This window comes from Salvelinus alpinus, chromosome 11, assembly GCF_045679555.1.
Source record: "Salvelinus alpinus chromosome 11, SLU_Salpinus.1, whole genome shotgun sequence".
NCBI lineage: Eukaryota > Metazoa > Chordata > Actinopteri > Salmoniformes > Salmonidae > Salvelinus > Salvelinus alpinus.
In genome coordinates, this window is record NC_092096.1 from 48,732,690 (window position 1) to 48,757,511 (window position 24,822).

The 24,822-nt window shown below is 43.2% G+C and overlaps 2 protein-coding genes across 6 annotated transcripts in view; both read left to right on the plus strand.

Moving 5' to 3' along the window:
- The window catches only part of nhsl2 (NHS-like 2), a 147,620-nt gene extending 138,118 nt beyond the window's left edge, over positions 1-9,502 (plus strand). For all 5 annotated transcript variants that reach the window (XM_071333324.1, XM_071333325.1, XM_071333326.1 and 2 more), the window contains 4 exons: positions 1,677-2,825; positions 3,089-3,356; positions 3,655-3,799; positions 4,188-9,502. In XM_071333324.1, coding sequence (XP_071189425.1) covers positions 1,677-2,825; positions 3,089-3,356; positions 3,655-3,799; positions 4,188-4,524 — 1,899 coding nt within the window. In that variant the 3' untranslated portion in view covers positions 4,525-9,502. The remainder of the gene's footprint in view (positions 1-1,676; positions 2,826-3,088; positions 3,357-3,654; positions 3,800-4,187) is intronic.
- Positions 9,503-14,128: 4,626 nt separating this feature from the next.
- Positions 14,129-24,822, plus strand: part of arhgap36 (Rho GTPase activating protein 36) — an 88,469-nt gene continuing 77,775 nt past the window's right edge. Inside the window, exon 1 of the mRNA XM_071333335.1 lies at positions 14,129-14,418. Within this exon, the coding sequence (XP_071189436.1) occupies positions 14,371-14,418 (48 nt within the window). The 5' untranslated portion in view covers positions 14,129-14,370. The remainder of the gene's footprint in view (positions 14,419-24,822) is intronic.

The following is a 24,822-nucleotide window of genomic DNA, read 5'->3' on the forward strand; positions in this document are numbered from 1 at the left end:
CACTGATGGGTGCCCAAACTTGACAGGAAAAAACATTGGCCTTTTGAAAAGGATACAGGATCAAGTAGCTGAGCGGACCCAGATCAGAAAATAATTTTCCTGCATTGCGTTATTCATCAGGAGGTGCTCTGTAAATGTGTTCTGAAAATGAGCCGTGTTGTGGATACAGTCACTAAAGTGGTAAACTTCATAAGAGCAAAATCTTTAAACCACAGGCGGTTTGTCTCACTGTTGGGAGACAGAGTCGAGTCATGCAGATCTCCCCTACCACACAAATTTGAGATGGCTGAGTTTGAGGAAGGTACTTAAAAGGGTATGGAACCATTTGTTTTGCAAATGAAAGGAAAATATGTGGATTTACCTCAACTGCAAAATAAAGAATGGTTGGCTGATTTTGCCTTCACCGTGGACATCATCGCCCTCATGAATGAACTGAATTTCAAACTACAAGGGAAGGGCCTTTTTGCACATCAGATGTACAGCCTTGTCAAAGCCTTCAAGAGAAAATGACTCCTCCTGACCCGCCAAGTAGAAGGCAACAATCTCACCCACCTTCCGACACTACTAGTCTGTTCAATATCAGATGACCAGCGGGAGAAGTATACATCGCTGCTGTGTGCTTTGAACGGTGAGTTTTCTCGTCGTTTTGAGGATTTCAAAGTGTTGGAAAATAACATGCTGTTGGTTTCCAATCCTTTCACCTTCAATGTGGATAACGCTCCCACTGACCTGCAACTTGAGCTTATCGATCTTCAGTCTGATGCTGTGATTGGAGAACTATTCGAAACAATGTCACTGACGAGGTTCTACGCATCTCTCGATGAACAAAACTTTCCAAAGATTAGGAGTCATGCTCAGAAGATGTTTGTACTGCTTGGGTCAACCTATGTATGTGAACATACATTTTCAGTGATGAAATATAACAAGTCAAGGTACAGATCATCTCTTACTGATTTACGGACCTATCAGCAACCCTGCACATCAGAAACTATACCGGACTTCACTGCTCTAGTCAATGCCCATCAGAGACTTCATTCCTCACACTGATTGAGTAGTTTAAATGTAATGTTGAGCTCTCTCTCATTCTTGTGTTTTTGTGCATACCTGTTAACAAGAGTTCTGTCCGTGGTGCTGAATGCACAGTGTACGTTTCCCTCTGTGTAGTTCATTGCGTGTTTAATAATGAAAATACCTACCAAAAGGAGAACATGGATGTGGTTTATTTCTGTGCATGTTAAATAAGTAGCATATCTGGTTGTGATTTACAGTCTATATATATATTTGTCAACACAGTCATACACATGATGTATAATCCTGTAATATGATTCTGGCCCGACATATTCTTATGTGGACCTCCATGTAAAATAATTACCCAGGCCTGGTCTATATTGTGTAATGCAGCCTTGCCCAAACCTCTTCCTGAAAATCTACAGTCCTGTAGGTTTTCAGTCCAACCCTAACCTAACATACCTGATTCATCTAGTTAAGGCCTTGGTGAGCAGCTAATAAGTGGACTGAAAACCTACTGGACACTAGATCTCTAGAAAGAGGGTTGGGCAGCCCTGGTTTAATGTAGGATTTTTTCTGATGTATGACCAGGAAGATGATTTTCATGTTTTTAACCATTAATGTCTAATACATTTCATCTAATCACATTTAATTGAATCTAATCTAAGGTTCGGGGCAGCTCCGAGTCTCTCCTGGACTCCCCCTCCACCTCCAGAGCCACCTCCCCCTCCCTGCTCTCCGTTGAGGCAGAGTCGACCAAAGCTTCCTCCCCCTTCAAGCCACCAGGACTCATGTCCCCCTCCAGCGGCTACTCTAGCCAGTCAGAAACTCCGACGCCCATCACCCCCTCCAACCAGGTGGCAGGAACACCAACAGGGCCCGCCTGCACGTTGGGGTGTAAGATGCGCCCCAAAATCCCAGAGAGGAAGTCTTCGTTGCCAGCTACATCACCACGGGACCCTGCCGCCCAATCGAGGCTGTCTTTCGAGATGCCGGTTAACGCTCATCTGGATTTGTCCTCCATCAAACCAAAACAGAAGGCCAGCCGGCGCCATTCTGACACGTCCACCGCCACTAAGCCCGGTAAACTGAGTGCCGGCAGCCAATCAACTCTCCCAGTGGTGACCACGAACGAGCTCCGGAACATCCGCCTGCGTTCTGTCTCCCGTACCGACCTGGAGGACTGCCTCGATGGAGCCTCTAATGACATCATTGAGGAGGAGCAGGGTCGCGACCTTTCCCCCCCGCCTGTCACCCCCGGTTGCACTCCCGGCCCCCTCGTTGCCCCCAAACCCAAACCCCCTGTGGCCTTCAAGCCCCCATTACCCAAACGCCCCCTCAACATCCTCCTCAAGTCCCCCTCCTCCTCCCCCGTCGCTTCCGACTCCCCCCCTGCCTCCCCTGTTAACCCTCCCCGGCCCATGCCTAACCCCAGCATCTACATGGTAGTAGGTAGGAAGCCCAAGCTGAAGAAAGCCTTCCCTCACACCCCCACCAGTCCCTTTAGACCCCAGGAACATCCCCAAACCTTCCCCCTCCACTACCCCCAGAGCCTCTACGATGCCCCCTCCTTCCCCCACACCCAGTCCCTGTACGATCTGCCTCCTCTCCCCCTGCCCCAGCCCCTCCTGGAGGACCCCTCCATGGAGCCGGAGTTCAACCCTGACTTGGAGCTCCGTCTTGGGCCTGAGGATGGAGGGTCTCTCCCCTCTCCCTGCAGTAACCAGGAAGTGCTGGAGACTCAGGATAAGAGCACGTCTCTACCTAGCAGGATGACCATATCCTGTCTGGCTGAATTGGACAAGAAGAAACCCAAGGTAGGCCAGCTGAATGGGTTAGGGTTCAATGAATGCCATGCTTTTGTTCTGTGATCAGTTAGAGAGAATTGACTCTCTCTCTCTCTCTCTCTCTCTCTCTCTCTCTCTCTCTCTCTCTCTCTCTCTCTCTCTCTCTCTCTCTCTCTCTCTCTCTCTCTCTCATATATATATATACAGTATATTGTCTGCATGTATTTACTTGCTACACAGCACATTGTCCTTTGGTTATCATGTACACTACTAATAACAAATCTCTCCCCAAGGTTCCTCCGCCGGTTCCAAAGAAGCCCAACGTCCTGCTTCTCCCCTCCAACGGTACCACCGACAGACAGGGAACACAGACAGACAGCCCTGCCGCTCTCCGCTCTCCCGTTGGAGCGTTCCCACCAGAAGAGATTCCCGGGAAAGAGGAAAACCAGGAAAATTACCTGGGAATAGGAACGGATGAGGAAAGCTCCATGGAGTCTTCATTACAGGACTCTTCTTTTACAGATGTGGAGGGGAGGCTCAGCATTACAGAGACAGGCAGAAGTATGTTTACAATGTTACGGTGGAGAATTAATCAATGAAAATCAATTTAGCTGGAATTCAGATCCTGTCAGGAGTGAAAGTGTCACAGTGTAAAACTTCCTTTCCAGTTTCACTTCAATCGTAGTTGAAATGTAAGTGGTTACCATCGCAATTGAAAAACCATAACTACCCGTTTTGTTTTGATTGGTCATTGTTAATTGTTTTCTTCATTTATTGACTGATTATTCATTGATAGAATTGTTTCTTGTTTTCATTGGTCAGTCGTTAGAGAGTAACTGGCCAATCATATTGTTTCCAGGTGATGACGCGGAGAGCGTTGAGGAGAGCAGTTCGGTCGTTAGTGACAAGACGGAGCTCCACATCACAGAGGAAATGGATGATGATGTCAGAGGACACACACCTACCACACACACCACAGAGGACCTGTTTACCAAAATACACAGGTGTGCCAATACACACACACACACACATTGGTTTTACTATCCTTATGGGGACCAAACAATTAATTCCCATTAAAAAAAAATATTTTCCCTAAGCCTTAACCTAACCTTAACCCTCACCCTAAAACTAAACTTAACCCTAAATATAAATATAACCCTAATTCTAACACTAAACCTAAGCGCTAAGCCTGAAAAGCCTTTTTCCTTGTGGGGACCGAAATGTCCCCACTGGTCCGAATGTTACTTGTTTTTCTATCCATGTCAGGACTTCTGTTTCCCACAAGGAAAGTAAAACCAAACGGCACAAACACCAAGGACAGTTACGCTAAATAAAAAAATTCTAATGCGTTTAACATCTCTCCTCTTTTCTTCTCTTCTCTCCGCCCTACAGGTCAAAAAGGAAAGTCCTGGGCCGTAAGGAACCAGGGGACTCGTTTGGCAGCCGCCAGAGTCTGGTCTCCCCGGTGAAGCACAGCACCAGTGGTGGTGACCTCCGAACCCTGACCCTGGGCTCGACCCCGCGCTCCACCTCGCGGAACGACAACTTCATGGCCCTGCTCCAAAAGAAGGGCAGCAAGTCCAGCACGGGAGGGGCCAGAGTCTCTGCCATGGAACTCCTCAAGAGCACAAACCCCCTCGCGCGACGCGTCACAGAATTCTCGACCTCAGCGGACGGAGGGGATATGACCACCGGGAATCATGGAACCAGACTGCCTCAGGACCAATGAGAGTCTGAACCATTGAATGTTTTTAAACCACTTGTCCCAGGTCATTCTCTCTCTCTCTCTCTCTCTCTCTCTCTCTCTCTCTCTCTCTCTCTCTCTCTCTCTCTCTCTCTCTCTCTCTCTCTCTCTCTCTCTCTCTCTCTCTCTCTCTCTCTCTCTCTCTCTCTCTCTCTCTCTCTCTCTCTCTCTCTCTCTCTCTCTCTCTCTCTCTCTCTCTCTCTCTCTCTCTCTCTCTCTCACATATACTTACTGTAGCCTTACCACGACTAAGAGATCTCCTGAGAAAGTAGAGGTTGAATCTAGTTATAGATAACCCCTTTTCGATCGGACTATTGATGGAAGAAGGAACGTCCAACCAGACCACTCAACCACTGATTGACCTTTTCATGAACGTTTATTAACTGCTCAATGGCTGGTCACGATGGTCATCAAAGGAGTTTTGTTTTTAACTCCGTCCATTCCATCATTAAGGGGTATTATTTCTGGAGGTCTCCTTCAGTCTAAAGGAGAAAATGAGCAGTTTTAATGTCATGCTTAAACACATTCTTTCGCTCGTGTTTTTTACTTTGCTGTGTGACTGACAGTGGAGGAGAGAGAGAGCGAGAGAAACTATACTAGGGAAAGATTGATTGGATAATAGCCAATCTGGGAGTCTGACTGTATGACTCTCAATGATCTTTGTGGAAATGAATGAATCTGAAATATCCATGGAAACACCACCAGTAGTATATACCGTATATGGTCCATGCAAAGAATCATCAATATCTAAACAGACAGATTACGGGCCTACTGAATAGACTGGGTACATCGCAGGCCTATGCTTGATGGTGACGGATGCCACACTAGTCTTTTGAAGACATGGTGAGAGTGTGTGTCGTATTTTCTGTCCCTCACACAAAAAAAAACTAAAACGGTTTCAATCGAAAACATTCCACGGGAAGATTGACAGTTGGACATGGTACCAAGCCCCCGCCCCTTTATGTTTGAATCAAAGCACTTTGGCGACTGCATACAGAGGTAGCTTACAACAACGAGGAAAACAACAATGCCTGTGTCATCCCTGTTATTCGTTTGTTTATGTTTCTCTTTTCATACGAGATAGAAGGCCATATAAATGTTTTCTCAGATTGTAATTAACCTGTACAAAGATATACATACATACCGTATAAACTGAAATATATCCGCTTGAACTGTTCTAACAGACTATGGAGAGCCACAGTGTACAGTAGTACTACTAACAGTAGTAGTACAATAGTACTACAGTAGTACTAACAGTAGTACTAACAGTAATAGGACAGACGTACTACAGTAGTACTAACAGTAGTAGTACAGTACTACTACAGTACTACTACAGTAGTACTAACAGTAATAGTACTACAGTAGTACTAACAGTAGTAATCTACTATGTGATACACCTCACAGCACACAACAGGATCAAATCAACTGAACTGAAGGAGCAACGCCATGGAACACAAGCCCACGAACCCTTACCCACGGATCTCCCCACACTGCCGCCAGTATGTGTGTACTTGCGTGTGTGTGTGTGTATACAGGAAATGATAACCAAACACAGCAAGGGATGTGTGAAAGATGGAGGGCACAGAATTGAACCCTGTGGATCTTTCTTAACAGAGAGTATGATACAGGGTTGGGTTTATTTAACAGGGTTTAGACTGGTTTCTGTTAGGACCAAAGGACTGCCATAAACAGACAAGTGGAGACGTGTGTGTGTGTGTGTGTGTGTGTGTGTGTGTGTGTGTGTGTGTGTGTGTGTGTGTGGACAAGGGCTTCATTTATCCGCCCTAAGGAGAGGATTAAGTGGTCTGAATCATGTGGCTGTAGTCTTTGGAGTTTTCCGTGACGTTTTGGAACTGAGAGGGGATTCTGGACCTGAGGGGGTTCCGGAACTGTGATTAGAACCCACTTTTCTAACAACCATCACAAAACAAACAGAGACCGTCCAGGAATACAGCTAACCATCCATCGGCCATATTGAAAAATGCAGCACCCTCTTCTTTTTGCCCTCTCCACATGTTTTTTTCTCAAACTGTCCGTTTTGTGCAGAGCCTTTTCCTCTCGTCCACGCTCCCTCTCTTCTCGTCCTCCTTCCTGGCAGGAACACATGCTCCATCTGTCTCTCTCTGCCCATAGAGTAGCCCCCTCCTCTCCTCATTTCTTCGTCCTCCCCTCATCCCTCCCTCCGTACCCCTCCCATTCTTTCTGTGCATCTGAGCTTCACGTTCGCAGACGACACAGCCTGAATGTCAATGGAAGGAAGGGAAAAGAGGACGCCGCGTTGATAATGTGTTCAAGAGTGCTATGTTCAAATTCATCTTTCAATCCGCCCCTCTCTGTCAAAAATACAATTCTTTAAAAAAAAAATTATCCTTCTGCTGCATTGTGCATCGGTCCCTATAGCCAGACCAAACTAACCATCCATGTTACAAGGGAAACAGGAGGGTGGATTCTGTGAAAGAACACACAGAGACGGATGGAAAAGGGACAGTGCGTGTGAATGTCTGGATGTGTACTTAAAGGAACGGATAGTGGACTTCTGGACCCGCTCAGACTGTGAACACTGATCTTAACCCATCCTCCTTTCGCCACACTTTTCCAGAACCATTACATTGGGGCCGTGCAAACCCTGGTGCTATTGAGCTACAGCGCCCCCCTATGGATGACGAGAGGGAGCACACCCTGTAAGACTACTGCTCTGTCCCTCCAGCAACGACGCAGAGACGCAGCGACTCCAGATGAATATCTGGATGCTCTTTTTGTTATATCGGTCATTCAGGAAACCAGAACAACAACTACAACAACTTATAAAGACAATGAAAAGAAGAAGAAAAAAAAACTATGTAAATGAACACGTTATTAATAAATAGTCAAGTTACGCTTGTTTTAAATATTTAGTGAATGGAACTACAACAAAAAAAGAACTATGACAAAACTCAGTGTTAGTTTGCCTTGTAGTCTGGCGTGATGTTTAACCTTCTGTGTTTTCGACGTAGAAATATAATTACTAGAATGGACACCCCTATTTAAGTCAATGGGGCCATAATGTCAACTTCCTATGGTCAGAGGTTCTATGCCCATTCTACTGATTATATTCTATGGTTTTCAGCTACCTTGATATTACACTCCCTTTGAGGTATGCAGAGTTGTTACTCTTTCTGTTCTGAAGTACTGTAGTTATTATGGTTACTAAGGTAATGCTGTATACTATGGTTACTACAGTCATATACTGTGGTTATTACGGTAATACTGTATAATATGGTTACTACTGTCATATACTATGGCTGTTACAGTAGTGGTCGTCACTATTCCTACTATTACTACTCTTGGCTGTACCCTTATACTGTTCATAAAACATAGATGCATCGATAAAGAGAAAGAAAGAGGGAGAGAGAAAGAGTTGAAAAAAATGTAAGCAATAGCCCAAGACCGAGGATGAGGCAGAAACACATTTTCACACACCGAGGCTAAATACTCACTAAATACTGTAACTCTCAATCCAGTTGGAGATTCCAGCTCTAGCCACAGAAATGGTTGCGCAGCGCTACACACACACACACACACACACACACACACACACACACACACACACACACACACACACACACACACAGGAAGAAATACAGATTTGTTCAGTAGCCTACAGTTGGCACATACAGTGATTTATTATAGTGGGTTCCACTCTCCAATCAACCATGTCTTGGAATGTGGTAGAGTATTACAGAGTATGGGAGCAGAAGAGAAAGAGGTATGAGGATAGGGGGAGGGGGGGGGGGGGGGCGGCGAGGGAGAGAAGGTGGGTAACATTTCACGAGTGGATATTTCACTCCTCTGAAAGAGGGGATCACGGTTGGGTTAATACAAGTTCTGTCCATCGATTTCCTCTCTCCTCCTTTCTTTCTTTCTTTCCTTCCCTTCTTTATTCTGTGACTCATAAGGACAACTCTTAAAGCTTTCCCAAAGCTCCCCACGGAACAATACAAGTCTAGAGAGAGGGAGAGAAGAAGAGAGAGGGAGAGGAGGGATGACAGAAAAATACGTCCTTTAGTCAGTGTGTGTTTTATATCTTGTTTCTGCATCGACATCTAACAGCAGCGTAACAAGCTGTTAACAACCACCTGGTTGTCATGACGCTAAACAAGCAAACAGACATATTAATCTTAGCCTTCGTCTCAAATCACATCCTACTCCCTATCTAGTGCACTATTCTGGTCTAACACTTGAAAGGGTATCATATGAGATTTGATCGCACCCTTTCAAGCTATGTTAAAGTGTTAATCTGTATATACAATGTAAGTACCATTAGATTACCCTTATTCAGATTAAATATAGAGATGATAGTATGATTAGGGACAGGAGTTATTTTTCTGTCAAAATATGTATTTTTTTTTCTCACAACATTCTTACAGAAATCTAGCCCCATAATTTTCCCTCACCACATTACCTAACCATGCAGGAAAAACTCAGGGTCCTAGTTATAGGCTATAAGAAACAAATAGTATATAACTCTGGCCCAGAGTATTTCCTGGTCAAGTCATGTGGTCAGGAAAAACTCCTGTCCCTAAGTATAATGAGTATAACCGATAATTAGTTGTACATCAGTTAAACTGCTCACAGTACTCTCTGTATGTATAGGACCAGGACAATAATACAGCTTTAAGTTAAAAGACACACACAAAAACACCCACGAAACAAGATTAAGTTTGTTGGGTTAGGCTACTTAAATAAAGAGAGAGAGCGTTCTTGGAATTATTCTATTTTTGTTATTTCTCATTGGAAGGACATATTTAAAACTCTACTGCATATATGATTATTATTATGATAATTATCAATAACCTCAGTTTTCAGATCCAGCAGTGTGGTTCATGTAGCTGTTGGTTTGAACACATGCAGCTATGTATGTCTTGCCAATGTGATTAAAATTATTATATCATTCAAATAAATTATTTTTCTTGCTTAACACTGATTTTGTCTATGGATGTCCTTTTGAAATTTTTCTGACCTGGGGTGTATTCATTAGTGCCCACCATGGCAAAACGGTAGCAAAGCGTTTTTGCCATGGAAAACGTTTTGCAATGAAAATGAATGTCTCTTATTGGACAAGTTCAGGTTAGTCCCTCCTCATTTCAGTCGTTTGATTCATTTAGTTCCGAGAGAATACAAACGACCCTGTTATCATATCTGTGTTTACTGAATGAAAGAACATTGCTGGTGATAGCAGAAAAAAACTATTTACATTCATATAACCCTTCTGTGTTTGGGTATGTTCACTCTCTTCTCCAGTCTGTTTCAGACTGTGTAGTTAAAACTCTCCAGTCTGCTTCATACTGTGTAGTTAAACCTCACTAGTCTGTTTCATACTGTGTAGTTAAAACTCTCCAGTCTGCTTCATACTGTGTAGTTAAACCTCTCCAGTCTGCTTCATACTGTGTAGTTAAAACTCTCCAGTCTGCTTCATACTGTGTAGTTAAAACTCTCCAGTCTGCTTCATACTGTGTAGTTAAACCTCACTAGCCTGTTTCATACTGTGTAGTTAAACCTCTCCAGTCTGCTTCATACTGTGTAGTTAAACCTCACTAGCCTGTTTCATACTGTGTAGTTAAACATCTCCGGTCTGCTTCATACTGTGTAGTTAAACCTCTCCAGTCTCAAGATGATAGACTAGAGAAGTTATCCATATGTCAATAAATATATAGCCTAGGTTTCATTGTAGTTTTTCCTACATCCAATGTATTCATACAGTGGGGAGAACAAGTATTTGATACACTGCCGATTTTGCAGGTTTTCCTACTTACAAAGCATGTAGAGGTCTGTAATTTTTATCATAGGTACACTTCAACTGTGAGAGACGGAATCTAAAACAAAAATCCAGAAAATCACATTGTATGATTTTTAAGTAATTCATTTGCATTTTATTGCATGACATAAGTATTTGATCACCTACCAACCAGTAAGAATTCCGGCTCTCACAGACCTGTTAGTTTTTCTTTAAGAAGCCCTCCTGTTCTCCACTCATTACCTGTATTAACTGCACCTGTTTGAACTCGTTACCTGTATAAAAGACACCTGTCCACACACTCAATCAAACAGACTCCAACCTCTCCACAATGGCCAAGACCAGAGAGCTGTGTAAGGACATCAGGGATAAAATTGTAGACCTGCACAAGGCTGGGATGGGCTACAGGACAATAGGCAAGCAGCTTGGTGAGAAGGCAACAACTGTTGGCGCAATTATTAGAAAATAGAAGAAAATAGAAGAAGTTCAAGATGATGGTCAATCACCCTCGGTCTGGGGCTCCATGCAAGATCTCACCTCGTGGGGCATCAATGATCATGAGGAAGGTGAGGGATCAGCCCAGAACTACACGGCAGGACCTGGTCAATGACCTGAAGAGAGCTGGGACCACAGTCTCAAAGAAAACCATTAGTAACACACTACGCCGTCATGGATTAAAATCCTGCAGCGCACACAAGGTCCCCCTGCTCAAGCAGGCGCATGTCCAGGCCCGTCTGAAGTTTGCCAATGACCATCTGGATGATCCAGAGGAGGAATGGGAGAAGGTCATGTGGTCTGATGATTCAAAAATAGAGCTTTTTGGTCTAAACTCCACTCGCCGTGTTTGGAGGAAGAAGAAGGATGAGTACAACCCCAAGAACACCATCCCAACCGTGAAGCATGGAGGTGGAAACATCATTCTTTGGGGATGCTTTTCTGCAAAGGGGACAGGACGACTGCACCGTATTGAGGGGAGGATGGATGGGGCCATGTATTGCGAGATCTTAGCCAACAACCTCCTTCCCTCAGTAAGAGCATTGATGATGGGTCGTGGCTGGGTCTTCCAGCATGACAACGACCCGAAACACACAGCCAGGGCAACTAAGGAGTGGCTCCGTAAGAAGTATCTCAAGGTCCTGGAGTGGCCTAGCCAGTCTCCAGACCTGAACCCAATAGAAAATCTTTGGAGGGAGCTGAAAGTCCGTATTGCCCAGCGACAGCCCCGAAACCTGAAGGATCTGGAGAAGGTCTGTATGAAGGAGTGGGCCAAAATCCCTGCTGCAGTGTGTGCAAACCTGGTCAAGAACTACAGGAAACGTATGATCTCTGTAATTGCAAACAAAGGATTCTGTACCAAATATTAAGTTCTGCTTTTCTGATGTATCAAATACTTATGTCATGCAATAAAATGCGAATTAATTACTTAAAAATCATACAATTTGATTTTCGGGATTTTTGTTTTAGATTCCGTCTCTCACAGTTGAAGTGTACCTATGATAAAAATTACAGACCTCTACATGCTTTGTAAGTAGGAAAATCGGCAAAATCGGCAGTGTATCAAATACTTGTTCTCCCCACTGTACATTAAATATATCATTTACATTCATAGATTCCTTGCAATGTTTAAACGGTAGCTATGCTTTCTTCCCTCTGTAGTGAGCAGAGTCTGCCTCAGACGGTTTAGTCTTCTGTAGTGGTGGTAGTGTGTCTGTATTTCAGACTTGTGTAGTGGTGGTAGTGTGCCTGTATTTCAAACGGTGTAGTCTTGTTGTGGTGGTAGTGTGTCTGTATTTCAGACGTGTGTAGTGGTGGTAGTCTGTATTTCAAACTGTGTAGTCTTGTGTATTGGTGGTAGTGTGTCTGTATAGTCTTGTGTAGTGGTGGGAGTGTGCCTGTATTTCAAACGGTGTAGTGGTGGTAGTGTGCCTGTATTTCAAATGGTGTAGTCTTGTTATGGTGGTAGTGTGTCTTTTATTTCAGACTGTGTAGTCTTGTGTAGTGGTGGGAGTGTGTCTGTATTCAGACTGTGTAGTGTGTCTGTATTTCAGACTGTGTAGTCTTGTGTAGTGGTGGGAGTGTGTCTGTATTTAGACTGTGTAGTGTGCCTGTATTTCAAACGGTGTAGTCTTGTTATGGTGGTAGTGTGTCTTTATTTCAGACTGTGTAGTCTTGTGTATTGGTGGTAGTGTGTCTGTATAGTCTTGTGTAGTGGTGGTAGTGTGCCTGTATTTCAAACGGTGTAGTCTTGTTGTGGTGGTAGTGTGTCTTTATTTCAGACTGTGTAGTCTTGTGTAGTGGTGGGAGTGTGTCTGTATTCAGACTGTGTAGTGTGTCTGTATTTAGACGGTGTAGTCTTGTGTAGTGGTGGGAGTGTGTCTGTATTCAGACTGTGTAGTGTGTCTGTATTTCAGACTCTGTAGCAGTGGAAGCTGCTGAGGGGACGACGGCTCAGAATAATGGCTGGAATGGAGTCAATGGAATGGTATCGAACATGTGGTTCTTATGTGCTTGATACCATCCCATTGACTCCATTCCAGGCATTACTATGATTCACCCTCCCCTCAGCAGCCTCCACTGCTGTGTAGTGGTGGTAGTGTGTCTGTATTTCAGACTGTGTAGTGGTGGTAGTCTGCATTTCTCTCAGATTATAATGTCTACCTAGAGGGAGGGTATTTCTTTAATAACCTCAGTTCCACAGAGACAGTTCATTATTAAAATCCAAAACAAACTTATGTAACATAATGTTCATCCCAAATGGCACCTTATTCCCTACATAGTGCACTACTTTTGACCAAAATCCTATGGGCTCAGGTCAAAAGTAGTGCACCACATAGGGAAAATGGTACCATTTGGGACATACATGCATCTGAGGACGATGGCATCTGAGGACGATGGCCCTTGCTGTAAGAACCTACTGGAGTCTGTCGCCACCTAGTGGAAATATCACTCAATGACATCACACTGGATCTAAAAGTTACTACGGATTTATTGATGCAGTCCTGATCCTAGAATTCGAATTCCATGGAATTGGCAGCAGTTGAAATGTTGAATGTTGAAAATCCCTCCTGTATGATAAAAGTGTTCTCAGTCAAAATAAAAAAAGATATGTTATACATAACCATAGTGGCAGGTAGCCTAGTGGTTAGAGCGTTGGTCCAGTAACCGAATCCTCAAGCCGACAAGGTGAAAAATGTGCCGATTTGGTCTTCAGCAAGGCACTTAACCCTAATTGTTCCAGGGTCACTATTGAATGGCAGACCCTGGCCGTGACCCCACTCTCCAAGGAATAGGATATGCAAAAAACACTTGTACATGTGTGAAATAGGACAAATGCAAGCACCCACCAAATTATTATGATTTATAGTGTGTGTGTTACTATTTATCAGGGTTCAGTAGGCTAACTAACTAACTCAACCAACTCCGTCTTGCGCACGCACGCACACACACACACACACACACACACACACACACACACACACACACACACACACACACACACACACACACACACACACACACACACACACACACACACACACACGGACAGTAGGACAGACTGACAAGAACGCACGCATCAGGGCTAAACTGCCAAACTCCACGTTTCCTGTTTCTGACAGCAAAGAGCGCACAGTGCGTTATCTGTCACAGAACACACACACACACACTCTTTCTCTCTCACACACACATCCAGCAGCAGCCGGCACAGGAAGAACTGAGCGCTATCTTCAGAGAGATAGAGAGGGAGTGTGTGTGAGAGAGAGCGAGAGAGAGAAAGAGGGGGGTGGGGGGGACCACACAAAAACAAGCTCATACTGGGCTCAAGCTGTCTCTTGACTGATGGACAACTCTACACATCAACAGTTGCTGTCGTTGGAGTTGTTTTCACAGACGAGAAGGAGAGAGAGGAAACTCTTACTGTCTAAGCATTGAGAGAAGGAGAGAATAGAAAAGAGAGGAGCTCCAAAGAGAAGAGAGGCCTACCTTGGTCCCCTCTCTGAGGAGAAGAAAAGAGACTTCTTTTTCTGTTTTTAGTCTCTGATGGAATATCTTCTTCAGTGATGCAGATGGAGCAGCCTGTGCGTCAGGACATGCAGTTCTACTACGTGGTAAGTCTATGTGTGTGCGTGCGGGTGCGTTGCGCGTGGATGTGTTTCTGTGTGTGTGCGTGCCACACTTTCAACCAAAAGTAGTGCACTACATAGAGAATAAGGTGCCATTTGGAATAAGGCGATGTTTGTCCTCCTTACTCAGTACACTCCATTCAGCACACCTTGATCATGTTTCCCTTTGGCCTAGTTTCCTTATGGCTCTTCGTTCAATAAAGTCAAACTTCAGGGGCACTTTAGTCGACCTTTGGAACAATATTACTAGATTGCTGGCAATTGTGAATGAATGAACTTCTCACCGTCACTCTTACATTGTGCGTTAGTGCTAACCGCCATGTTACAGTGATATTGAAAGGAGAAAACCACTTTTGCAACTTGTGTTTGTGTGTTTAGTGTGATTTTAGAAGTAGGACAAGTGGTTTAATATTACTATATCAATACAGTGAAATATACAGTAACTAAAGTACTTTTACATTAAGGTTCGTGTATTTAAAGTATATACAGTTGAAGTCGGAAGTTTACATACACCTTAGCCAAAAACATTTAAACTCAGTTTTTCACAATTCCTGACATTTAATCCTAGTAAAAATTCCCTGTTTTAGGTCAGTTAGGATCACCACTTTATTTTAAGAATGTGAAATGTCAGAATAATAGTAGAGAGAATGATTTATTTCAGCTTTTATTTCTTTCATCACATTCCCAGTGGGTCAGAAGTTTACATACAATCAATTAGTATTTGGTAGCATTGCCTTAAAATTGTTTAACTTGGGTCAAACGTTTCAGGTAGCCTTCCACAAGCTTCCCATAATAAATTGGGTGAATTTTGGCCCATTCCTGCTGACAGAGCTGGTGTACCTGAGTCAGGTTTGTAGGCCTCCTTGCTCCCACACGCTCTTTCAGTTCTGCCCACACATTTTCTATAGGATTGAGGTCAGGGCTTTGTGATGGCCACTCCATTTGACTTCGTTGTCCTTAAGCCATTTTGCCACGACTTTGGAAGTATGCTTGGGGTCATTGTCCATCTGGAAGACCCATTTGCGACCAAGCTTTAACTTCCTGACTGATGTCTTGAGATGTTGCTTCAATATATCCACATACTTTTCCTCCCTCATGATGCCATCTATTTTGTGAAGTGCACCAGTCCCTCCTGCAGCAAAGCAAAGCACCTCCTGCAGCAAAGCACAACATGATGCTGCCACCCCCGTGCTTCACAGTTGGGATGCTGTTCTTGCAAGCTTCCCCCTTTTTCCTCCAAACATAACAATGGTCATTATGAACCAGACTTGTGGAGGGCTACAATTTATTTTCTGAGGTCTTGGCTGATTTCTTTTGATTTTCCCATGATGTCAAGCAAAGAGGCACTGAGTTTGAAGATAAGCCTTGAAATACATCCACAGGTACCTCCAATTGACTCAAATGATGTCAATTAGCCTATCAGAAGCTTCTAAAGCCATGACATCATTTTCTGGAATTTCCCAAGCTGTTTAAAGGCACAGTCAACTGAGTGTATGTAAACTTCTGACCCACTGGAATTGTGATAAGGTGAACTAAAAGTTAAATAATCTGTCTGTAAACAATTGTTGGAAATATTACTTGTGTCATGCACAAAGCAGATGTCCTAACCGACTTGCCAAAACTGTAGTTTGTTAACAAGACATTTGTGGAGTGGTTGAAAAACGAGTTTTAATGACTCCAACCTAAGTGTATGTAAACTTCCGACTTCAACTCTATATGTAATAGGCTTTATGGGATGCATAGTAGTTTGTGTTTACTAGTGTTTTAACAACGTCAGATCGTCCCTGAGGGAGTGCCACTGATATGAACTCATTCATGTATTTATGGTTCAGTGAAGGGAATGAACGCATGCCGCCGCTTGTCCTGGAGAGGGGATGAAACGATGCCCCTTACGAAAGGAATCCGCTCGCATCGTCACATGTAGCTCACTCCTGACTCGTGAAGTCCCTCGACTTTCTTCAAGAGTTTATGTGTGTTTGTCTAACCCTCAACCTTCCACCATTGACATACATTGCCATCTTTTCTTTTTTTGCAGTAACTGCAATCGGTGCAGTAACTGCAGTCGACTGTGGTATTTTGGACACAGTAATAGCAGAATAACTGCAATTACACTGCAAAATTACTGCAGTGAAACATTTTTGTTTTTGTTTTGGACTGCACTCTGACTGCAATCTTCTTTTGTAAGGGTTCTTTTTAGATTCGTGTCTGGAGCATCTGTCTTAGAGCGTAATTTAACCCGGGGATTACAAAACACATAGTATTCTTCCTGGCAGACAGACAGACAGATCATTTACCGCTGAGACATGTTGTTTCTAGATTAACCAGTAATCTACCATAGCTAAATCCTTCAAGATGGAGTATTTTTTTCACTCTGCAATAATCTGCTGTTTTTATTGGTATGCACTCAAACATTCGATATGGAATTGTGTGTGTGTGTGTGTGTGGCAATATTTGACGTCTGTTGCTGGTGGTTAGGATATTGCCTAACGTCTTGGATGCTCAACAGTATAATGAGCACCATATGCTAATGGAGGGAAGTGGGGAGAGAGGGAAGGATGGAGAGAGTAGGAGAGAGGTGGAGGGAAGGAGACAGAGGGAGAGAGTGAGAGAGAGAAAGAGAGAGAGAGAGAGGTGGGATGGGGTGGGGTGGTGGGATGGAGGGAGTGATGGAAGAAGGGACAGGCGGAGATGCCAGAGTGAAGGGAGTGAGGCGGAGGGGAGGATGGAAAGAGGGGGAGAGTGAGGGTCGAGGTGGGAGAAGGGAAGTGGCATTATGCAAGGAAGATGAGAGAGAAGGACACTGTACCGTATGCATCCCTTCATTAGCGTGATTGCAATCCTACTCAATTAATGGATGGACAACAACCATCTTACTTCCTGTTTCTTCTGCTTCTTACGCTGTTCACTGTGTTCATTCTCTCAACAACAATCAGTTGTTTTCTAATTATGTTACGTGATAACCTCTCTCGCTATTTAATACCTATGTAATGTTTTTCAGTGTTGCCAACATAATAGGCCTACAATTATATTGACATAATGCAACATAATATTAATTGCCCTCCTACTGAAGTGGACATACTAATCTAACCAGGTGGTCTCTTGGAACAGTATTTTCTGTATTCACTGCTCTCTTCCAACTGCATTTATGGTCTCAGAAGAAAACTCAAAGCATATTACTGTAATGTCTCTTTTAGTTGTCTATGGGCCAGAGTCATCCCACTGAATACTTTCTCAAATTGAAATGATTGTAAATCTACCTTTTCCTGTAATCCTGAGAGAAGTGGCAGTGGAGCCGGATGGAGAGAGGGAGAAAGAGACGGAGGAATCTCTCAAGAGGTAGGAAAAGTTGAGGTTCGAAAAATATTTCTACCAGCTAACGTCAATAAATCAACCGTCTACTCAAATTTACGACTCTACTGGGCTGGATACCTCTTCTTGATTTAGTGCTAACACACCCGTGCGCGCACACACACACACACACACAAACACATGCACACACACACACACACACCCCAACAGAGACGTTACTCTTCTGGAGTGCTACTGTGGAAAACGTCTTGGGTACATATCTCCTTGTGTTTGCTTTACTCACCCCTCTCTAGATTTATCTGAAGGAGTTTGTCCCAGGACACACAAACAACACCCAGAGAGGTGTGCAGACATACAGACACACCGAGAGAGACCCGTACACACACAGACACACACACACACACAGAGAAAAATACACACACATATGCACGCAAGCACACACACACACGGATCTGCACATACACGCTAACACAGCATCACAGCGGGCTACAGTGCTGTACGTTCTTCCAGTGTCTCTCTGTCTTCTGAACACTCAGTCCCAGTGTGCGTGTGGGTGTGTTAGTGGGTGTGTGTGTGTGTGTGTGAGCGATGAGTCTCTGTCTTCTGAACACTCAGTGCCAGTGTCTCTGTAGCGTGAGATAGTGTCCCATACACTCCGAAATTGGTCTTTGACTTTCCCTACAACCCTGTGGAAAGGGTTGTACATGGAACCCAAAATGGTTCTATCTTGACCCAGGGTTTTACCTGGAACCAAAAATGGTTCTTCAAAGATTACTCCTATGGGGACAGTAGAAGAACCCTTTTAGGTTCTAGATAACACTTTTTTTGAAGAGTGCATCTAGTAATACTTATAAACGGTTTGTTGCTAAGGTAAATATTGTATTTAATTTAGTCTTTGTCCTGAGACAGGAGTTTTGAAGAAGCATCCTTATATTGGACTTCTATTATCATCAGAGGTTGAGTATCTCTTTGCTCAATCATTTGTTGTTGTTCTTGGTTGGATGGTGAGCCACCCAAGAAGCATTTCTTTGGTCCTGAGAGGTGCAGAGCAACTCAATTATTGACGGTTTCTGACTCACAATGTCCGAGTACAAATACTTCATGCGCTGTACTTTACTTAAGACCTGTTTAGACGGCCACAGTCAGCAGGCTCAACATCAAAGTCCCATCTCCGTCAGTTTTCCCATTTCCTCTCTATTCCCAATGGAGGAATTCACACTGGACACAAAATAGCGCCTGTCTCTGTAGCTTTTATCACGAGATGGATGGCCATCCGGGCCTGTGGCACCATAGAGGAAGAGGCGAAAATAAGCCTACGAAGTGAGGAATTTTTGTATGGAGTGTCGAATTTGGTCAACAAAAAATGTAATTGCTAATTTGCTACGTGAGGCTTATTTGATTGAATAGAAGTATGTAACGCTTAGGTGGTTACGAATGCACTGATGTAAGTGGACGCACATGGCATTTCGGCAACTTTGAAAAAAACTACTTCATATCGGTGTTGTGCCTGTTTTCATAGAGATAGATAAAGGACTTATCATGGATTTAACTGGTTTTAGCATGGACATTAAAATGGTGGAAGCCCTCAATGGCAAAGTAGTCAACTGGGTGGGGATTCCTGTAACGTTCGTTCTCCTCCTCGTCTGAGGAGGAGCATGGATCGGACCAATATGCAGCGAGGTATGAAGACATAATGATTTATTTAAAGAAAGACGAACACGAAGCACACTTGATGAATAACAAAACAACAAACGACGTAAACAGACCTGAACATGAGAACTTACAGACAACGAAGAACGCACGAACGAACCGTAACAAACTAACAGACGAAACAGTCCCGTGTGGCACAAACACTGACACAGGAACAATCTCTGACAAAGACATGAGGGGAAAAAGAGGTAATGGATGGGAGGTAATGGATGGGATTGAAAACAGGTGTGTGGGAAGACAAGACAAAACCAATGGAAAAATGAAAAATGGATCGATGATGGCTAGAAGACCGGTGACGTCGACCGCCGAGCACCGCCCGAACAAGGAGAGGCAAAGACTTCGGCAGAAGTCGTGACAATTCCAATGAGTTGGGAGCAACTCATTGGAACTGAAAATTGACTACTTTAAAATGAAGATAACCTTAATGGCGCTGCCCATGCTGTCACATATGTTATAATGACACAGATACAAAGATGAGTCCTCTATCTAGCTCTATGACTTGTTGTTCACACGCGTATCTGCCATCTCATTGGCTAGAATGGTCACACCTCCTCCAGCCCGCCTTCCATCTTTGAGGAAATGTATTTCCAATGTTAGAGCGGTCACTTGAATATCTTGTCAATATAATAGACAATATTTGGTCTGCCTCTCTGATGACCACTTCCTCTTTTCCTTTGACCTCTACCTGTCTCTTCCTGTTCCTGTCCGTCACTCATTGTACGATCTGATATCCCTATAGCAGGGTTCCCCAACTGGCGGCCCACAGGCCAAATTTGGCCCGCGTGTGGTTTTATTTGGCCCCCCAAGTATATATATATATTTTTGTTGTTGGAAATAAATGTCACGTTCGCCGTATACATAATTAGCGGACCAAGGAGCAGCCTGAGTAGAGTTCCACATATTTATTAAAGTGAACCTTCAAAAAACAACAAAGAATAAACGAACGTGCAGTTCGTAGCGCACATAGCACTAAAACAAAACAATATCCCACAAACGCAGGTGGGAAGAGGACCACACTAAGTATGATCCCCAATTAGAGGCAACAATCATCCGCTGCCTCCAATTGGGAACCATACACACACCAACATAGAAATTCAAGACTAGAACACCCCCTAGTCACGCTCTGACCTATTGCACCATAGAGAACCCCAAGGGCTCTCTATGGTCAGGGCGTGACAATAAAAGACTAAAAACACTAGGAAATCAGCTCCAATTGATTTTAATTTAAGAAATCTGTTCCCAAGTATTCCCATGCATAATAGAGAGAAACTTATGATCGTATACAAATGTAAGCAAGGTTTGAAATGATTATGTGGCGGGACACAATGCAAATAGTCCGGGTAGCCATTTGATTACCTGTTCAGGAGTCTTATGGCTTGGGGGTAAAAGCTGTTGAGAAGCCTTTTGGTCCTCGACTTGGCGCTCCGGTACCGCTTGCCATGCGGTAGCAGAGAGAACAGTCTATGACTGGGTTGGCTGGGGTCTTTGACAATTTTTAGGGCCTTCCTCTGACACCGCCTGGTGTAGAGGTCCTGGATGGCAGGAAGCTTAGCCCCAGTGATGTACTGGGCCGTACACACTACCCTCTGTAGTGCCTTGCGGTTGGAGGCTGAGCAGTTGCCGTACCAGGCAGTGATGCAACCAGTCAGGATGCTCTCGATGTTGCAGCTGTAGAACCCTTTGAGGATCTGAGGACCCATGCCAAATCTTTTCAGTCTCCTGAGGGGGAATACGTTTTGTCATGTCCTCTTCACGACTGTCTTGGTGTGTTTGGACAATTCTAGTTTGTTGGTGATGTGGACACCATTGAACTTGAAGCTATGAACCTGCCCTATGGTCTGATTATATAGTCTGCATTGGTCTCTAGTCATTGTCATTCATAAATCATTGATAGGTACTGTAGGTGTAGAGCATGGTCAACTAGAAGACTATGCTTTTAAAATGGGACTTAACACATCCCGTTTGGCCTATTCTTGAATCAAACCCACCCAACTAACTGAGCCACTTGCTCAATTATAAATGGAATGTTTTCTATTATCACTCTCTACCAGCCTTCCATGTAAAAGTCTCCTTAAAGAATCATTTGAGAACCATTTTTTCTAAGAGTGTATAAGAGAAGTGAAAACAAGACTCTCTGTGCCCTAACTATTATAATTGGATAAATTATAATTGGATAATCTTCTTAGAGAAGGATTTAGACTTTTTCTTTCTCTCGCTCCCTACTCTTTTCTAAGTCAAAAAGAGCTGCTGCTCTGAGGTCAGGGGTTGTTTTATTGTGAGCATGGAATGAGCTTAAAGCTACAGTCTGTGATCTGGTTGGGAATCTGTTCAATGGTCAATTCAGTTCTTTACCCATTTTACCCATTTGTTGAATTTTCGAATTGCAGACTGTAGCTTTAATTCTGTTCTTTGGTCTGGTATTAAGATTAGGACAGGATAATTGAATTCCAAGTTGAACGTAGAACACTGTGATAGAGCCAACTTCATCAGACAGAATTAAATACATTTGTCTGAAATCCACACACCCACTCAAACAGACATACACACACACACACACACACACACACACACACACACACACACACACACACACACACACACACACACACACACACACACACACACACACACACACACACACACACACACACAGACATACACAGAGCAGCTAAAGACATATTCTAAGAAGATGTATGAATAAGTCATTCTCTTTAGTGTCCAGTCAATCTAACTGTAAGGAGACCTCTGACTATGACTAGATTACTACACATGATCTATTGAATGAATATTCATATAAATACCGGTTTCTTTTAGAGGTTAAGCGATCATAATTGATCTTATTCCATAATGTTTTCTCTGAATATATACACCTCGGTCATGACCCTCTATCAGAGAGGGCACACACACACACACACACACACACACACACACACACACACACACACACACACACACACACACACACACACACACACACACACACACACACACACACACACACACACACACACACACACACACACACACACACACACACACACACACACACACACACACACACACACACACACATAAAAATGGATCCCTTTTCCATACTCCACCCTACCATGAGACATACATTTCTTCATTACTGGAAGAAAAAAAATGGTTGAGATTGATTTATTTAATACATATATATTGTTTTACCATTAACATAAATTATCTAAAAACGTGTAAACTTCTTTTTTTTCTTCATATTCGCATATGTTGCATATATTTTACATCATCTGAGGTTTTTGTGTTCTCTTGAAGACAAATTCTCTTGAATACAGGGGTGGTTGTCATGTTTGGCTGATAAATGTACTAACAGTGGAATTCAATTGAAATTTCAACTTTCAAATGTTACCACAAAGATGTTTGGAGGTCCAGACTTCAGAGAATGTTGACTTGAATGGGAACATCTGTTGTTTCAAATGACACTGTCCGTCCTCCGTAGGCAACTGACTGGAATCAGAGAGACATAGATAATAGAATAGACATGATCATTTAAGTTGACGTTCAACAGTGGGTGGACAGGCAGCCATCTTTGTGGTGGTAAATAGAAGTTACAATTCAAATTCAATTTAAATTGGCGTACCGGATAAATTGCAGAATAGGTTCAGAACTTTTGTGAAACAGCACAGTTAAAAATATATGGCAAACAGAAATCCAACTGGATGGTCTTTAAAAATAGATGGGAGGGGTTGAGGGTAGCTGAAGGATGGGATTAAAAACAAACTAAAGATAACTATTGTAAAATACACTGTGCCCATAAAATGTATATAGTATGTATAAGCTGGAAGTAGAAGGCTAAGTGTTGTTGTCCATTAGTTTACTCCAATTAGGGGAGGGGTGGTAGGGTTAGGGAAAATAATAAAGGAAAATATATTAAAAAAATAATAATAAAAAAATAATAATAATAAAAATAAAACATAAATATATATATATATATACACAAAATATATGGGTGATTGGAAAGGATGAATAAATATAAAACAATATATTATAATATTAAGGGTAACAAAAAATTTAAGAAATACTCTGTTTTCGTGCACAGTAATCTATGACAATACCACTGTAGTTTCTGTGAAGCCTTCAAATACACTGAGTGTACCAAACATTAGGTCCCCTTTTGCCCTCAGCACAGCCTCAATTCATCGGTCATGAACTCTACAAGATGTCGAAAGTGTTCCACAGGGATGCTGGCCAATGTTGACTCCAATGCTTCCCACAGTTGTGTCAAGTTAGCTGGATGCCCTTTGGATGGTGGATCATTCTTGATACACACGGGAAACTGTTGAAAAACACAGCAGCGTTGCAGTTGTTGACAGAAACCGGTGCGCCTGGAACCTACTACCTATCATCCTCCGTTCAAAGGCAATTCAATATTTTGTCTTGCCCATTCACCCTCTGAATGGCATACATACACAATCAATGTCTCAATTGTCTGAAGGATTAAAAATACTTCTTTAACCTGTCTCCTCCCCTTCATCTAGACTGATTGAAGTGGATTTAACAAGTGACATCAATAAGGTATCATAGCTTTCAACTGGATTCACCTGGTCAGTCTATGTCATGGAAAGAGCAGGTATTTTTTATGTTTTGTATACTCGGTGCATACTGTATATGCCAGTGCTGTGTGGACACGACTATTTGGATATTTGGACTTAATTTTGAACTGATATTTTGAACTAGGACTTGATATGCAACCACTATTTGGAACTAGAGTTTAATCTGTTTAAGCTGGCAACCGGGGACAGAGTCAAGGACACCAACCACCATTTTGGAGTCTATCGTACCGAAGCTTACCACTGGCACTTGACAGAGTCTGTACGCCAACAGTGTTATCTAGCATAACATCCGACTAAATAAGCACAGCACAGGAGAAAAACTGTACCCAGAAGGCATCAGTGGCAGAGGAGAGGGGCAATGTTAGGAGATGATGGATGATGGGTGGGTTATGTTAGAGTATGTCCTGTTTAGAGAAACGCTGGTATCGTGGAAATGAACCTGTTGGGTCAATTGTATAGGTGCAAGAGTTTTCATAACATTCAAATGCATCGGTTCCAAGATCCCATAGACAATGAGTGGTGGTGGTGGTGGGTTACCTTTCGCAAAGCATGTTTTGATGAAATACTACCGAGTTGATCAGCCAACAGATCAGCGGGTTGTTCTCTGACGGGTGATGGGTGGGGTTAGTTAGAGTATGTCCTGTTTAGAGAAGCCCTGGTATCCTGGCATCCTCCTCGCTGGATCATTCTCTCCCTCTGGCACTTCCTCTCAGAGACCTCTGGGGATAGAGTGATAGAACAGCAGGATGACAGAGTGAGAGAGAGAGTAGAGAGAGACAGA